This window comes from Lithobates pipiens, unplaced genomic scaffold (genome assembly GCF_037356315.1).
Source record: "Lithobates pipiens isolate NorthernLeopardFrog02 unplaced genomic scaffold, aLitPip1_a1.2 Scaffold_25, whole genome shotgun sequence".
In the NCBI taxonomy this organism is placed as follows: domain Eukaryota; kingdom Metazoa; phylum Chordata; class Amphibia; order Anura; family Ranidae; genus Lithobates; species Lithobates pipiens.
Genome location: NW_027507787.1, coordinates 210,639,087 through 210,658,500, shown reverse-complemented (window position 1 = coordinate 210,658,500; position 19,414 = coordinate 210,639,087). Strand labels below are relative to the sequence as shown.

Here is a 19,414-nt window from a genome sequence, read left to right as displayed (position 1 = left end):
CGAGACCTTTGCTTCCGAGCACGCGTTTGTACTTTGGACTTTTGTACACACGATCGGAAAATCTGACAACACACATTTGTCCACGGAAAATTTTAAAACCTGCCATCCAACATTTTTCCGCAGAAAGTCTGACAACAATTGTCTGATGAAGCATACAAACGGTCAGATTTTCCGCCAACAGCCTGTCATCACACATTTCCCATTGGAAAATCCGATCGTGTGTACAAGGCTTTACCCGCTTCCAGACTGCCCACCGTACATATACTGCGGCAGGGAGGGCCGGCTGTGCAAAATCACATACCTGTACGTGATTTTGTGCATGCGGTGTAGGCTTCCCTGAATAAATGAGTTTTCGGGGATCTCCTAAAGGTGGACAGGTTAGGGGCTGATTGGACATACTGGGGAAGAGAGTTCCAGAGGATGGTAGAGGCTCTGGAGAAGTCCTCAAGGCGAGCAAGAGAGGAGGTAACAAGGGAGCTAGAAAGCTGGAGGTCCTGGGAGGAGCGGAGGAGATACACTCCGCATCTTTCCAAATAACTCTTCTGCTTTATTATGACGCAATTGAAGGTTTTTATACACGATTATGTAGCTATCACATTAATATTACAATTGTATGTTTATGGTAATAAGGGGCGTAACATAGGCAGGCTAATTCTAATCAGGTCTCGAAAGAATGCAAACATGTACTGAAAGCATTATTAGTGCCGTGTGCACAGTGAGGGCATTGTGCAATACATATAAAATAGAATACAATTATATAGAGAACTTACAAATTTCCTTTACAGATCAGATGCCCGGCAGGTGTCAGCGGACATCCGCCGCCCCATAGAGGACGATGAGTGGCCCCTGATTGGGTTTGCCTGAAAAACGGACAGGCGGAAAACAATCGGTCCGCTGGTGTAAAAGGTGCCTTTACTTTTGAAGATTTTTGCCTTTTTTTTTTTTTTTTTTTTTATGTAAATGGTCAAAATACGCTTAAAATTATTTATTTTTGCTACTACTGGTCCTATTGGATACATTATGTTATGATGGCTGGATAGGGTCATTGTACATGGGTTTTATATATTCAAAAATAATTATTTAAATAGGATACAGAAAACCATGGAGCTAATGGAGAGAATTATTGGGCAAAGAGCAATGGGTTGCTGTAACCCGCCTGTCTTCTCACCCTATGCTGCACTAATAGCAAAAATCTACAAACATAATATAAAGTTGCCGGTCCGCAGATGACTGCGGGTCATGCAAGGTCCTGTAACTGCTGTAATTAGTCCTTGTGTGACTATTAATACCAGATCGCTATCCTTCTCGCTTTTAGACTGTCAGAAAGGACTGTATACTGATGTATACAGCTGGCAACACACTCTTTATTCCATACACAAGCTGGAAATTTGGCAGAGATCAACTCGATTATTTACAGTACATTCGGCCATGCACTTGTATTAGGGCATCTGTTAAAATTGAAAACCAGGCAGCTATAAAAATCGCACATGAATGCAGCTCTGTCTTCATTGAAATATTTATTTTAAGGGCAAGTGCCTGAATTGAGCTTGATATCAGCTTCCTGTAATCCCTGTAAAGCAGAGCTCAAACTGGAAGAGGGAGAAACAGCTCAAAAGGAGACAACCGGGTGTGCTGTACTGTGAAAATCATGTTTATAGAAAGAGAGCGCAGAGTGACTGATAGGGGAGCTCATCAGTGTGCTGCTTCTACTTTCACTCTCCAGTTACAGCGTGGTGGTGGGAAGGGGACCTGTAATACCACATACACACGATCGGAATTCTCGTCGGAAAAGCTCTGATGGTTTTCCCGACGGAATTCGGCTCAAGCTGTCTTGCCTACACACGGTCACACCAAATGTCGATTGTTTATAAAGCGGTGACGTACAACGCGACTAGAAAAAGGAAGTTCGATACCCAGTAGCCAATAGCTTCCATCTCGTAGTTGAATCTGTGCAGGCATGATTTTTGGCGTGTCGGAATTGCATACACACGATCGGAATTACCAATATAAAGTTTTTCCGTCGGGAAAATTGAGAACATGCTATCAATTTTTGGCTGGCGGGAATTCGGACAGCTAAATTCCGATGGAGCCTACACACGGTCGCATTTTCCGATGAAAAGCTCTCATCTGTCTTTTGCTGGCCGGAATTCCAATCGTGTGTAAGCGGCATAAGTGAAAGTGAAACTGCTGCAGAGAAACAGTAGGTCCCCCTCCCATGTCAGACAGGACCGTGCTGTGTAATTCTCAAGACAGGATGGACAGCATGGTGGATTTTGCTGGGTGGAGGGGAGGGAGACATCCGCTCGCTGATCTCCCCTAACTTTAACCACTTGCCAACCGCTGCACGCAGATCTACGTCGGCACAATGGCAGTGGTGGGCAAATGGGCATACCCGTACGTCCCCTTTAATTGGCGCACAACGTGACCATGCCTGAGAGTCCCGCAGACTCGATGTCTGCCGGTGTCCCAGCGATCGTGTCACGGAGCTGCGGAACGGGGAGATGCCTATGTAAACAAGGCATTTCCCTGTTCTGCCTTGTGACAGGACGGGGATAACTAATCCTCAAGCCTAAAATGATCTCTTTGAAAACAAACAAGGACCTGGCAGCAAAAAAGGTTTTGACAGGTGCCCAGTCCCACTTCCGGTGTGATCACTGTGGCAATTCAGCATAAGTTCTCCTTCTACCCAATCCACTTTAATCTTTATAGACTTGCGACGCAGTTAAAAAACATGCTGCTGCCCAAAGCGCTTAAGCTGAGCTTTCATTTTCAAACCTAAAACCATAAAAACTAAAATGTGATTGGCCACGGGGGACAATACACTGCAGATTATTTTTCAGCACTTACATCAATGAAGGATGCGTTGATATAGTCCGTGTATTCTTCACCTCTCTTCATCGGGAGAATCACTCGATTGAAGTCATCTATGTGATAAAGCATAAGAAAGATTCAGTTTTATCTTTAATTATACCATAGAGGCCATATAAACGACTAATATTACCAGAGCTGGCAATACACAGGACAATCTTCTTCCAATTTCAGCCACGTTCACTTCCAAAAATGATGCCATATAGATGCAAATGGAAGGTTACCCTGATCTGTTTGAAACTGAAAGCTGGCTACAAGTGGCTGAAATTGCTATGATTGGCCAGAGTAAGGTTGACCATACATGCTACAATCTAATTGTACGATCTACCAACAGTTAAAGTGAAAGTAAATCTCCCCCCCCCCCTATCGTTTTCAGCCAAGGAAGCTGCCATCTTTGCCTCTGTTTAAAGAGGAAGTAAATCCTGATGAGTTTACTTCCTCTTTCATTCCCTGCAAAGGCAAAGCATGATGGACTACTATGCATCGCATAGTAGCCCATTATGTGTCACTTACCTGACACAGGAGCCAGCGAAGTCACCGCTGTCCCCTGTAGTCCGGCGCATCCATCTTCATGGTGGGGTCTCGCAGCTCCGCCGCTGTCATTCGGCGAAGCCGCGATGACGTCACTCCCATGCATGCACACGGGAGCCGACACACGCGGCAACTTCATCATTGACAATGCCGCGCTCAGTGTGCCTGCGTGCCGTAGACAGCGGTGCCTGTCTTCGGGCAAATATCTCCTAAACCGTATAGGTTTAGGAGATATTTCTTGGACCTACAGGTAAGCCTTAATCTAGGTTTACCTGTAGGTCAAAGTGTGTTGTAAGGGTTTACAACCACTTTAATCTACAACTGCTGTGATGCTGCACATGTGATCAGATATGACACCAGCCATTGGATGGTTTGACAGTTTGGTTGAGAGCACAACCAATGGGAGTGTTACATTGGTGCCAGGTTACGGAAATCTAACTGTTGTATGGATGGGTTTACTTTCAATTTAAGCCGGCCATGATTGGTTCAGCAGGGAACGAGAGAATTTCGAGAAGTAGAGAGAATACTCTACTTGTACACAAGTTGATTTACTGATGGACTTGTGTACAACGAGCCTGCAGGGTTTACCCCAAACAATTAGTGCCAGCAGCTATAGTCGGCAACACTAAACATTATGTTTTGCCGGGAGGGAAGGCTTCCTCTCGGCAGAACATAGTGGTGCTGTGGGAGGGATTCCCCCAACACTGACTGTGTTGATGACGGAATTAAGAAATTTCCCTGGGTGGAAGAAAAGAAAATTAATGGTAAATCTAAAGGAGATTGTACAATCAGTTTGTAACGTTTATACTGTTGCTAGCTGGAGAGTGAAAGACTTTCTGGTACTGGCAGTTCATAGTGCTGATCTGACAGTCCCTATCAAGTGCTAACATTTGTCTCTTGTTTCATCTCATTGTGATTCTAATAATATGCACTGCTCCAGTCCTGAGGAAGGGGGAGGCTGTCCCTGAAAAGTGTTGGCTTTTGCTCCCAACCAATAAACATTTCAAAAAGACTTTCTAAATCATATAGACTTTTGTACTAGGTGCCCTTCAATACCCACCCCAGAATAAATTACTATAAGAAACCTGACATGAAAAACTTTTTTTTTTTTATATATCTTTATTAAATCGAGGTGCAATAATAATTATCCAGAAAAAAAGGGGAAGATTTAAATACAATAACATATAAACAGTATTAGCATACACATAGTACAACTTTTAATAACTATAAAAACCTTGAGTAATTTTCAAATGTATAATAACATAACAAAATATGAGAAAAACTGAAAAAAAAAAACCCATCCTAAATTAGATTCTCCCTAGTCCTCTTCATTTCACATAAGCAAATAAATTAAAAAACAAAAAACAAAAAACACCACTATTGATATGATATAGCCCAAAACAAGAATCCATCCTGTCAACCCACCATTATACAAATAATTTCTAAAAAAAAAAAAAAAAAAAAAAAGATGCAAATGTATATACACCGCCCCCCCCACACACACACCAATTACCTTTCTTTTCCCCTTCCACCCTCCCTCTCCCTCTATTGTGATCACTATATCAAATGGCTATACATAATTTTAACCAGAAATTAAAGCTGAATTCCAAGATTTCAGCCACTTTGCAAAAAGTGCAGGCACACTATGAGCCAAGTCCAAGAAGGTGCATGACATCTCCTGGGCTTATCTCTACTATTTATATCTGACAGGTTTATGGCTCTGCCTGAGCATACACTGACACCTGGGATTGTAAGGAGAGAGAGAGAGACACACACATACACAGAGCAGCTATGCCCGCCCCTCCTCTCTGCTGCCCATTCAGAGAAGCCTTTGTATTTTATGAATGAGTTCACATAAAATACAAAGGCTTCTATGTTTGGGCAGGAGGAGGGAAGGACAGGCAAAGCAGCTGCACTGACTCAAATGTTGAAGATGCCTAGACCTGAAGCATCAGCAATAGGCTCCCGGAAATACAGCATCTGTCCCCCCAGCTGACTCTAAGGCTGAGAACCAAGCAATCAAACACAGCTGATCGCTCAGTTCTCAGTGCTCCCTTAGCAGAGAGCTGGTGACTATCAGTCCCTGGCTCACTGCTCTGCCTCCCCTCATACTCACTAGAGTGCTGGGCTGTGGAGGGAGGCAGAAGCGGTCGGCTCAAGCTCTCAGCAGCTCGCTGAGAGGCTGAGCCAGGTGCAGGTCCAAGCATGAAAAGAAGAAAGAAATGGCTTCACATCCAGAACTTCCGATTGCCTTTTAGTTTGTTTCACAAAGATAACATCAAAGACACCAAACTGTGGTCACGTAGACGTGTTTCACACATACATCTTGTGCTTAATCGTTAATGATGAAGCACAAGATGTATGCGTGAAACGCGTCTATGTGACCACTATTTGGTGTCTTTGGTGTTATCTTTGTGAACCAAAATAAAAGGCAATCGGAAGTTCTGGATGTGCAGCCATTTCTTTCTCCTTTCCAAGTTTCCCACGGAGGTGGGTCGGGGCTAGCACTCTGCAAGATACTCCAATCAGCCTTATCTTTATACACCTGGAGCAGCGGTTCTTTTTCTTGTATGTAGGTCCAAGCATGTGGGCAGATCCTAACTATATCATCGAGATCTTTCCCAACTCTCTGACTTCAGCCCGCTGTCTGCAGAAAACAGGCCAGAGGAGTGCAAAATGATCTGCCCTCCTGTGATCCACAGGAGAAGTACAGCCAAATGAGCTTTGCCTGTAATTCAGCTTTAAGCAAAATTCCAATATTCACGTGGCATGTGTGTATCTCGCAAAATGCTCCTGGAATGGTACGTCACATACAGAAACCTGGCAAGGACCTGCAGAGTGCGTGAGCGCGCATGGAGGAACTTGTGCCATTTTTTGTCTAGCTCAAATCTAGGCTTTGTGAAAAAAAAAAAAAAAATGTTTTAAAGGAAAACAAAGAGTTTTACTTTTTAACCACTTGAGGTCTGGGTCATAGCCGAATGACGCTACAGCGCGGACCTCAATTTCCGGGAGGACGTCATAGGATGTCCTCCCCTGTGCACGCTCCCTGCAGGGCACGAGGGGAGCGCACTGTGATCACAGAGTCACTGAGACTCGGGTGATCACCGATCCGAGTAAAGGGCTGGCCCCTTACCAGGTGATCAGCTATCAGCCAATGACAGCTGATCACACGATGTAAAAAAAAGCTCGGTAATCGTTTTTACTGGCTTATGTTAAAGGGACATCGGTCCCGAATATTAAGGAACAAAGGCACCTCATCTGTGCCAATCAGTACCCCCTGCCAGTGCCACCTGTTATGGCCACCTGACAGTGCCCACCAGTGCCACCTATCAATGCGCACAAGTGCCACCTATTAATGCTCACCAGTGGTGCTAACCAGCTATCAGTGTAAGCAATCAGTGCCCATTATTGCCATTTAATCAGTGCCCATCACTGCCACCTATCGGTGGCCATCACTGCTGCCACATCAGCGTACATCAATGAAGGAGAAAAATTACTTGTTCGCAAAATTTTATGACAAAATCTAAAAAATAATTATTTTTTTTAATTTTGTCTTTCAATTATTTTAACAAAAAAATAAAAAACGGAGAGGTGATCAAATACCACCAAAAGAAAGCTCTATTTGTGGGGAAAAAAATGACAAAAATGTAATTTGGGTACAGTGTTGTATGACCGCGCAATTGTCATTCAAAGTGCGTCAGTGCTGAAAATTGGTCTGGGCAGGAGGGGGGTTTAAGTGCCCAGTAAGCAAGAGGTTAAAGAGAATTTTTTTCCGATTTGCGAGAGGGACAGGGAGGATGCAGGAAATCGCAACCTGACAAAATGGGTAAAGTTACACTTTAACAAGGCCAGTAATGCTGCTGGCCATAACAGGGCTCACATTTTGGAGAATTCCTGCTAAAGCGGCTGAAATGTTTAGCGGTGGGTGACCCTGTCCACACCACCCAGCTCAACAAACTTCAATGGAGCTGGCCGATAAATTCTTCTCTGAACAGTGACTGTAGGTGGGTGCCATGCCTGTCAGAATGTAGTAGTCATCAGGAGAGATTCCTCCATTCATGTTGTTTAGCATTGATGGGGGAAATCTTTTCATTTCTCTTTTCCTCCAGCGAGGCCGAATGAAAGAAATCTTAACATGTATGGCCAGTCTGAGAATGTACTTCACTCTTCCAGTTTTTAAATCATTTTTAATGATACTGAATGCAGTGATAATGAGGTCTTGTGGTAGAGAGCAGAGTTGGATAATCCTGCAGGCAGGGATGACACTCTGAGATACAGAAGTAGTCACTTTTGATCTGTTCTGAGGACACCCAGCCAGAGACGTGGCCTGACACTGTAAGGCTTCATTTAGGCGCCTTTTTTTACGAATGTTTGAAGAGATAAGAATTGTCACATACAGAGTTCTATTGTCAGGGACACACCCTGTACATACCTAAAAATAAACACAACCACAGCAAGAGTATAGTCATAGCCTGCCTGTACAGCTATAGTATAGTCATATTACATCCATACAGCTATAGTATAGTCATATTACATCCATACAGCTATAGTATAGACATAGTACACCCATGCAGCTATAGTATAGACCTAGTATATCCATACAGCTATAGTATAGACATAGTACATCGATACAAATTTTGTATAGACATAGCACACCCATACAGCTATAGTATAGTCATAGTACATCCATACTGCTATAGTATAGTCATAGTACATCCATACAGCTATAGTATAGACCTAGTACATCCATACAGCTATAGTATAGACCTAGTACATCCATACAGCTATAGTATAGTCATAGTACATTCATACAGCTATAGTATAGTCATAGTACATTCATACAGCATTAGTATAGTACAGTATAGTCATAATATGTCCATATAGCTATAGTATATACATAGTACATCCATACAGCTATAGTATATACATAGTACATCCATACAGCTATAGTATAGTCATAGTACATCCATACAGCTATAGTATAGTCATAGTACATCCATACAGCTATAGTATAGACCTAGTACATCCATACAGCTATAGTATAGTCATAGTACATTCATACAGCTATAGTATAGTCATAGTACATTCATACAGCATTAGTATAGTACAGTATAGTCATAATATGTCCATATAGCTAAGGTATATACATAGTACATCCATACAGATTTAGTATAGACATAGTACAGCCATACAAATTTAGTATAGACATAGTACATCCATACATCTATAGTATAGTCATAGTACATTCATACAGATATAGTATAATACAGTATAGTCATAGTCTGTCCATATAGCTATAGTATATATATAGTACATCCATACATCTATAGTACACACATAGTACACCCATACAGATTTAGTTTAGACATAGAACATCCATACAAATTTAGTATAGACATAGTACATCCATACAGCTATAGTAAAGTCATTGTACATTCATACAGCTATAGCATAATACAGTATAGTCATAGTATATCCATATAGCTATAGTATAGACATGGCGCACCTGGAGTTTGGAGCACAATCACACTTTATGAATTGGAGCACATCATTCACCAACATATGGACATTCACTTATTTATGAATTGTTTTCACTTTATATTTTTTTTGATACATTATTTTCACTATTGCAAGGGCTGTAATATATTAATTTAATTTTATTTATTGAGTGTATAGCACTTTGTGTACAACAGCTGAAAACTTTATTCATATTCTTTTTTGGTTTACCATATTCATATCTTTTACTTCTAGCACAAGTATATATATTTAGAATATATTCCTTTCAAATTATTAGCAAGACCTCATCTGGAATAAGCAGTTCAGTTTTGGGCACCAGTTCTCAAAAACGATATCGGGGGAACTGGAGAAAGTGCAGAGAAGGGCAACCAAACTGATAAAAGGCATGGAGGAACTCAGCTATGAGGAAAGATTAGAGGATCTGAATTTATTCACTCTTGAGAAGAGGAAATTAAGGGGGGGATATGATCAACATGTATAAATATATAAGTGGTCCATATAGTGAACTTGGAGTTATTCACTTTAAGGCCATCACAGAGGAGAAGGGGGCATACAGCTATAGTTTAACCACTTCCCACCACCCAGCCTATAGCAGAATGATGGCTGGGTGGTGGTTCAGTTATCCTGACTGGGCGTCATATGACGTCCAGCAGGATAACATGCCGGCATGTACCCGCGGGGGCCTGCAGCGTGGCGATCAGTGGTGCTGTGCATCACTCTGAAACACTGCATCTCTGATCGTAGTAAGGAGCCTCTGACGGAGGCTCCTTACCACTTGATCAGCTGTGACCAATCACTGTGCTGATAATCAGCACAGCCCCATCAGATGTGCCACCAACAATGCCAATCAGTGCCCATAAGTGCCCACCACAGTGTCAATCAGCTATAGTATAGCCATAGTACATTCATACAGCTATAACATAGTCATAGTACATTCATACAGCTATAGTATAGACATAGTATGTCCATACATCTATAGTATAGTCATAGTAAATTCATACATCTATAGTATAGTCATAGTATGTCCATACATCTATAGAAAACCAATATTTACAGTATGCTATCATTCAACAGCAGTCGATTCAATCAACATTCAATGAAGCTACAGATGTTACATTCTCGACATGCTTCCCCGAAACGCATTAGTAACTATTCACTGGAGAAAAAAAACTCACAAGGAAAAAAATCTCTTCTGTGTATGTATTGTAGTTTATTAGCACTCTGTGTATGCTGCAGAGATGCAGCTTGTAGGTAACCATAGGAAATAACGTTCACAAGAACCATACATATATATCATGAGCCACCGGAGGGCGCCACAACACCTTGCTTCAGCAGTTTAAATGCTGGCTAGACTGGTTGAATTGGCAGTTGGCTACATCTCCTACATGGAGCGCTACTATTATTATATAAAATAATATATTATTAGTAGAGCCACTCTACCTAAACAATTCCTAATTACATTTTTGGATGAGTTCTCTCCTACCCACACATACAGTATAGTATAGTCATAGTAGATCCATACAGCTATAGTATAGTCACATTGCATACATACAGCCATAGCATAGCCATAGTACACCCATACAGCTATAGTATAGTCACATTACATACATACAGCTATAGTATAGCCATAGTAGATCCATACAGCTATACTATAGTCATAGTAGGTCCATACAGCTATAGTAAAGACATAGTACAGTTGTGTGAAAAAGCATTTGTCCCCTTCCTGATTTTTTTTAATTTTTTTTGCATATTTCTCACACTTAAATGATTCAGATCAAACAAATTTTAATATTACACAAAGATAACCCAAGTAAATCCAACATGCAGTTTTTTAATTATTATTTCATTTAATCACTTGAGGACCGAGCCTCTTTCTGAGATGTGTTTTTTACAAGTTAACAGTTGACAGTTTTGTTTTTGCTAGGAAATTATTTAGAACCTCCAAACATTATATATTTTTTTCTAACACCCTAGAGAATAAAATGGCGGTCGTTTCTGTCACACTGTATTTGCGCAGCGGTCTTACAAGCGCACTTTTTTGAATTAAAAAAATAAGACAACAATAAGGTTGGCCCAATTTTTTTTGTATTGTGAAAGATAAAGTTACGCCGATTAAATTGATACCCAACATGTCACGCTTCAAAATTGAGCCCGCTAGTGAAATGGCGACAAGCTTTTACCCTTAAAAATCTTCATAGGCGACGTTTAAAAAAAGTCTATAGGTTGCATATTTTGAGTTACAGAGGAGGTCTAGGGCTAGAAATATTGTTCTCACTCTACTGATCGCGGTGATACCTGTGGTTTGAACATGTGGGCGCTACTCATGCATGCGTTCGCTTCTGCACACGAGCTCGGCAGGACGGGGCACGTTTTAAAAACATTTTTTTTTCTTATACTTACCTTTTATTTTTACATTGTTCTTTTAAAAAAAAATGGTGTCACTTTTATTCCTATTACAAGGAATGTAAACATCCCTTGTAATAGAAAAAAAGAATGACAGGACCTCTTAAATATGACATCTGGGGTTAAAACAACCTCAGATCTCATATTTACAGTAAAATGCAGTAAAAAAAAATAAAAATAAATTAAATGCCTTTCATATATATATAAAAAAAAAGTTTTGATGCCGCTTCCGCACTGCAGTGGTGTAGAGACAGGTGGGGGCCATCTTCTCTTCACTCGTCTCCATACAAAGCCAGGGAGAGGACTCTATCGCCTCCGCTGCTACCGACGGCCCCAGTAAGTGGCGGAGGGCTCCGGTGAGCGGTGGGGGGCCTCTCCCGCTGCAGATAAAAGTGATCTTGTGGCAAGTCCGCCACAAGAGACCACTATTATTGGAAACCGGACGGCTCACTGAAGAAGAGGATACTGGGGTTATGGCAGCTAGCTGCTGCCATAACAAAGATACCCCTCTTCAAAGTTCTGAGGTATATCGGCGCAATCCAGTCCGGAAGAGGGTAATAAGGGAAGAAAGCTGTTCAAACCTGCCTGGCCCTATGTGAAAAAGTAATTGCCCCCTCCCTTGCTGAATTCTAAATGAACTGTGATTAACCACAATTTTTTTGGAAAGCTGAGTTAAAACTTTACTTGCCACACCCAGACCTGATTCCTGCCAGACCTGTTGAATCAAGAAATCACATAAATAGAAGCTGTCTGGCAAAGTGAAGGAGGCTAACAGATCACAAAAAGCCACACATCATGCCACAATCTAAAGAAATTCAAGAACAGATTAGAAACAAAATAATGTACATGTATTGGTCTAGGAAGGGTTTCAAGGCCCTTTCTAAGGCTTTGGAACTCCAGTGAACTACGAGGAGAGCCATTATCCACAAATAGAGATAATTTGGAACAGGGGTGAACCTTCCCAGGAGTGGCCGGCTTACAAAAATTACTCCAAGAGCATGACGAGGACTCATCCAGGAGGCCATAAAAGAACCCAGAACAACATCTAAAGAACTGAAGGCCTCATTGGTCTCGGGTAAGATCAAAGTTCATGATTCACCAATAAGAAAACGACAAAATGACATCTATGAGAGAGTTCCAAGGCCAAAGCCACTGCTGACCAAAAAGAACACAAAGGCTCGTCTCACATTTACCAAAAAACATCTCGATTATCCCCAAGACTTTTAAGCAAATATTCTGTGGACTAATGAGACAAAAATTTAACTTTTTGGAAGGTTACATCTGGCATAAAACTAATACAGCATTTCGTAACAAGAACATCATACCAACAGTCAGACACGGTGGTGGGAGCGTGATGGTCTGGGGTTACTTTGAAGCTTCAGGACCTGGACGGTTTACCATAATTGATGGACCCATGAATTCTGAGCTCTACCAGAAAATCCTAAAGGAGAATGTCCGGCCAGTTTGTGACCTCAAGTTCAAGTCCACTTGGGTTATACAGCAGAACAATAATCCGAAACACAACAGGTTCAAACAAAGCAGTTAGGTTTTGGAGTGGCCTAGTGAAAGCCCGGACTCAAATCAAATTGAGATGCTGGATCATGACCTTACACGGGCCGTTCATGCTGGAAAACCCTCCAATGTGGCTGAATTAAAACAATTATGCAAAGAACAGTGGGCCAAAATTGCTCCACAGCAATGTGAAAGACTCATTGCCAGTTACCACAAACGCTTGATTGCAATTGTTGCCACCAAGGGTGCCACAATCAGTTATTAGGTTTAGGGGGCAATTACTTTTTCACATAAAGCCAGGCAGGTTTGGGCAGTTTTTGCCTTAATAAATGAAACCATCATTTAAAACTGCATTTTGTATTTACTTGGGTTATCTTTGTGTAATAATAAAATTTGTTTGATGATCTGAGTCATTTAAGTGTGACAATACTTTTTCACACAACTGTATGCCCATACAGCTATAGTATAGTCATAGTACAGCCATACAGCTATAGTATGGTCATAGTACATCCATACAGCTATAGTATGGTCATAGTACATCCATACAGCTATAGTACGGTCATAGTAGTTCCATACAGCTATAGTACAGTCATAGTAGTTCCATACAGCTATAGTACAGTCATAGTAGTTCCATACAGCTATAGTACAGTCATAGTAGTTCCATACAGCTATAGTACAGTCATAGTAGTTTCATACAGCTATAGTAAAAGCCATAGTAGTTTCATAGAGTGGTAATATAGCCATAGTACATTCAACAAAGATATTTCCATATGCAATTACATCACACTCCTAAACGGGGCACAAAGAGAAAATACTGTTTTTGGTGGCCATACTTAAGTAATGTACTATATATCCAATGTCAAAACTTTATTTAGATTTGGGTATAGTGTAAAAGTGTTACACCCCTGACAGGTTTGTATTGTTATCAGTTTTCCCACTGGGGAGATTCACCCTTTATATGTCTTGTGGAATCTTTCAGAGGGGGAAAAGAATTCACCTGCAGTCTATTTGTTATCTGTGTGTATGAACTACAATGATCTATGTGTATACAGTATGTATGTTACAATGGACTGTGTGTGCATATGTGTTATACCTGTGTATGTGTAAATGTATTTGTGGTATATGTGTCTATGAAATATAATGGTTTACGGCCTCATGCACACCATAGCTGTTGGGTTTGACTTTTTTTTTTCTTCCCTTAAAGTGATTGTAAAGGCTTTATTTTTATTTTTTTTCAAATAGCAAACATGTTATACTTACCTCCTCTGTGTAGTTAGTTTTGCACAGAGCCGCCCCAATCCTCCTCTTCTCGGGTCCCTCTTCACTGCTCTTGGCCCCTCCCTCCTGTTGAGTGCCCCCACAGCAAGCAGCTTACTATAGGGGCCCCCGAGCTGAGCTGAAGCTCCGTGTGTATCCATTCAGACACGGGGCTGCTGTTCCGCCCCGCCCCCTCTCTCTCCTGATTGGCTAACTGACTTAGATTGGCAGCCAATGACGCTGCTGCTGTGTATCAGCCAAATCAGGAGGGAGAGTCCCAGAAGACCGAGGGACTCGTGGACATTGCTGGACAGAGATGAGGCTCAGGTAAGTATTAGGGGGGGTGCCGGAGGGAGGCTGCTACACACAGAAGGTTTGGCTTAATGCATAGAATGCCGCCCCCCCCCCCCCCCCCCCCCATATACACATAGGTTTTTAGAGGAGTTTAGAGGCAGGGATGTTTAGGGGCAGAAATTTAAACACACTAAAATCCCATTCAGGAGAGGAGCTTTTGGGCAGAAAAAAACCTGATGCGGTTAAATGCATGTAAACGTGTCAAAACGAGCCTAACTGCTAGCCGCATTTAGTGCTTGAGCGTTATTTCATTTCAATGGTCAGAATACATTAATATTCTGGACAATGAAATAAACAAGTGCTTGCTGAGTCTAAACACGTTTGCAAAAAATGCAGCTTAGGCACATTTTGAAGCTGCTTTTTCCTGCTGGGAGAAAAGTGTATACAAAAGTCCCAGTGCGCATGAAGGCTATGTGTATACAGGATGTATTATAACTGTGTATATGCATCATAACTGTGTATGTGTATTATAACTGTGCATTTATATGTATTATAACTGTGTATATGTATCATAACTGTGTGTATGTATTATAAATGTGTATATGTGTTATAAAACTGTGTGTGTGTATATGTATCATAACTGTGTATGTGTGTATGTATATATATATTATAGTGGGCTTTGTATATGTACTATATCTGTGTGTGTAGATTATATGCATAACTATGTTCTGTATATATGTATTATAACTGTCTATGTGTATATGTATTAGTACCATGTATGTGTATATGTGTTAGAACGTTGTATTTAGTGGTTTACCTGGAGCTGTCAATATCAATTATCAATTTGTAAATATAAGTGCAGTGGACCAATGCATATACAGGGGACACCAGGACACTCATGCTGGGACTTATTGAAGATTTTAGATGTTGGAGTACACAGAGTCCCCACTTGTATTTGTCAGTTTTGGATGGAGCAGGAAGCGATGGGACGGAGCAGGTTCTGTGAATGGGCAGATGGGTGTTGGCACTACTTACATGGGATGATCTGGATGACTCTGGCTTTCTTCATGTTTGCTGGCAGGTTTCCGGTCCTCATGTTCTCCTTCATTATTCGGACATTTGTCAGCTTCTAGAAATGCAGAGAAATCACATTCTGGGATTAGAATACTGGAAAACTGGACTAATAAGAAGAAAATCAAACCCTTCCTATATCTATAGACAAACCTGCTGGTTGGCATCATGGCCCGAGTGCAAGTCTGACCTCCAGCCTTCCCTTCAGTCTGGCACAATTGTGCAGGCTTCTCTCCTGTTCCGAGAATGCCTCTTCTGATTTCACTGCACACTATGAGCTTCTCACAGGGTACATTAGAAGTTGCAGAAGTCAGATAGAGTCTGCCTCATTTCCTGTCTGGTGGACGTCCAGCCCTTTGCTGCACAGCCTAGCTGTCCCTACTCCTCAATGACATGATGAAACATGTGGCAGCTGTACAGTGTTCTGACTCTGAGCAGTATTCTTGTTTAAAGCCATACGTGTTCAGGGACGTTCTGCTGCCGTATATTTCACCCTGTGATGGATTTTCCAAGGCTCTTGGCAGCAGATTGCATGCTGCACCTGTGCCACCCTTGTGCCCAGTAACATTGGGTTTTTATTCTTTACGAGCCAAACCCCCCTTCCTGTGTACATGAGCCCATATATTGTCTACAGATACTGTCCATACATATACTATGTAAACTTATATTGTCTACATATATTGGATATACATATGCAGTGCTACTCCCATAGCAGGAGCATTGCCCAGATCCTCCACAAAAGCTTCGCCCCGCAGCCAGGCACACAGGCTCACTCACACCTTCCTTCAATGACCAATCTAGGGGTGGTGTTTTTATTTTTGGGGAACTTGGATAGGTTTGAGGGAATTAAGTAGGACACTCCAAGAACAGGTATTATGTACAACTTGAGGACTAAGTATTGTATATGCTTGCAACCAAAAGTAGATGTAAGCTTTGGAACATTAGTAGTTACCTGCAAACTCCTTCCTTATTGCCACAAGAGCAGAGTCCTCTTATAGAGAAATAAACGGGCTAAGCTCTTCAGAACACCAGCCAATGTCCCCTTCAACTAGACCCACAGCCGACTCTCTATAGCAGGGGTTGGGGTGGCAGCAGCCCAAAAGTCTATAAGATCTCATAGAACCATCTGTACTCAAGGGCCAAGGAGAGCTGGTTGCCTCCTTCCAACTTCTAAGCGAAACCCTCCAGTGGTACTAGATCAGATCTTCAGCAGACAGCCCCCTCAGTCAGGTCTCCCATGGTCTCAGCATCCCAGACCCTCAGGTCGCCCACCTGAGGGCTTATGTCAGCAGACATAGAGAACTATTGCCTGGAATGGCAGCGTGCCCTCCAGGCTGGACTAATCCTCTCCAGGAACAAGACCCAGAGCCCAGTGTGCTCACAGGATATATACAGTCTCCCAGCATGCCTCAGAGCCTGCCTCTCTGGGATTGGCTAGGGCTGTATCATGTTGTCATGTTATTCATGTTGTCATCTGAATAACTCCACACCTATAATCCAGAAACATCTTAAACTCTCTGGATGTAGAAGGAGCTATCAGACTGGCAGCACTTGAGCACACTGAATAGACCTGACTAGCAGAGTGCAGCTGCACTGATTACAGTGAGAAAATAACTAAGTTTATGTATGAAAAATACAGCTCTACAAAATACAGTGAGCCAACACTAAATCTATCTAATTCTAGCACCCACCTACACTACATATACTATATATACACATTGGGGGGAGGATTTACTAAAGGCAAATAGACTGTCAAAGTGCATTTGCTCCAGAGCTTAGTAAATGTAGTGACGCTCTGACTTCAATCATCCAATCACGTGCAAGCAATAATGCTGTTTTTCATTTTCCTTGCATGTGATTGGGTATTCTTTGCAAAGCGAAGCTTCATCCCGTTTGTTTTGCACAGTCTATTTGCCTTTAGTAAATCCAGGCCAGACTGTATACATATACTGCATTGACAGTTACTACGTATAATATATATTAGGGTTGCATCAATAATGTTTTTGTTTTTTTATCAAGTACTAGTACAGATACTTTCGGTCAAGTACTCGCTGATACAGAGTACCAATACCTTTGCAGTGCAATTTGTGCACATGCGGTTTCCTGCACTGCTCCTGTGTGAACCCAGGCTGAAGTCACTATGACAAGCCTGGGTTTGCACAGAAGCAGCGTGGAAAACCACATGCGATTCAGGCAGAAATCGCACCGATCATAGCTGCCCCGCCTCTCCAGTACCTTTTCAGTGTGTGCATACTGTGTGTGTATATTGTGTGTCTGTGTGTATATACTGTATGTGTGTGTATACTATGTGGCCCCATAATCTATTGCCTGGGGGCCCCATAATCTCCTATTGCCCGGGGGCCTCATAATCTTCTCCTATTGCCCGGGGGCCCTATGAGTTGTCAGTCTGCCCTTGCACCTTCTTGCTTTGTCTTTGGCAAGTGGATATACTTGAGGCTACCATTGCTGTTCGCCCCTTCTGAAAATGCAAGCTGCCTGGCTGTTTTGCTGATCCAATGCCTTTAGTACTTTCTGAGTATACTTAGATGTAGGTCAGCAAAAGTCACCCCGTATTTCTCTCAGCAGAGATCCCATTTAAACATTTTTAACCTCTTGCCGACCGCCGCACACCGCTATACATCGGCAGAATGGCACAGGCAGGCAAATGGGCGTACCCGTACGTCCCTTTAAATCTGCCACCTATCGGGTGCACACGCAAGTTCCAGGAACTCGACGCAATTGCGGTGTGGAAGGGTAGAACAGGGAGATGCATTTCCCTGTTCTGCCTTGTGTAATGACAAGATCTACTGCTCCCTGTCATCACCCCCACAGTTAGAATCACTCCCTAGGACAGACTTAACTCCTTGATCGCCCCCTAGTGGTTAACCCCTTCCCTGCCAGTGTAATTTATACAGTAATCAGTGCATTTTTAATAGCACTGATCGGTGTACAAATGACAATGGTCCCAAAATAGTGTTAAAAGTGTCTGATGTCGCAGTCATGATAAAAATCGCAGATCGCCATTATTACTAATAATAAAAAAGTTTATAATAAAAATGCCATAAATCTATCCCCTATTTTGTAAACGCTATAACCTTTGCACAAACCGATCAATATACGCTTATTGCGATTTTATACGTATAAAAAAAATAAAAAATATGTAGAAGAATACGTATCGGCCTAAACTGAGGAAAAAAAAAACATTTTTTAAAATTCTTTTTGGGGGATATTATAGCAAAAAGTAAAAACTATTGCTTTTTTTCCCCCAAAATTTTCACTCTTTTTTTTTTGTTTATAGCGCAAAAAATAAAAACCGCAGAGGTGATCGAATACCACCAAAAGAACGCTCTATTTGTGGGGAAAAAAAGGACGTCAATTTTGTTTGGGAGCCACGTCGCAGAACCATGCAGTTGTCAGTTAAAGCGACGCAGTGCCGAATCACAAAAAGTGCTCTGGTCAGGAAGGGGGTAAAATCATCCGGGGCTGAAGTGGTTAATGGATGTCAGGTTTGCTTTAGGCTGTAATGGCCATGGAGATCAGACATGTAAAAGTCCTGCCTGTGACATGGGCACCTGGCACAGAACAGCTGTGGATTTCCCGGTAGGCACGCACTCGTCCAATGACAGCATCTCTGATGAACATGGAAATGTGTTCACTTTACAAAGAAGTAAGCCGGGCCGGGCGCACAATGCAGAGCTTTGTCATGGAGCTGTACTGCGTCCAGCTGGCGTCCTCCGAGCCGGATCTGGTATGCAGCTGTAATGTAATAGAACAGAATCCTGATGTGCAGATCAGATCCAACTTTGCTGCCAGGCTAATTACTAAACACCGTGCCCAACTACAGCTAGAGACGTTCCTAGAGAGGCGTATTCTAAGGGACAGGGCACATTAACCTGGGAGAGTAATAATACTGCAGCATAACAACAGGTATCATAGCTACAAAACATACACATAAACAAGC

General features: G+C 42.0%; 1 protein-coding gene across 1 annotated transcript in view; it reads right to left on the bottom strand.

Moving 5' to 3' along the window:
* PTPRE (protein tyrosine phosphatase receptor type E) overlaps nt 1-19,414 on the bottom strand; it is a gene marked incomplete in the record, with an annotated part of 298,322 nt that overhangs the window by 15,633 nt on the left and 263,275 nt on the right. The window contains 2 exon segments of the mRNA XM_077455513.1: nt 2,848-2,924; nt 15,418-15,511. Of these exon segments, the coding sequence (XP_077311639.1) occupies nt 2,848-2,924; nt 15,418-15,511 (171 nt within the window).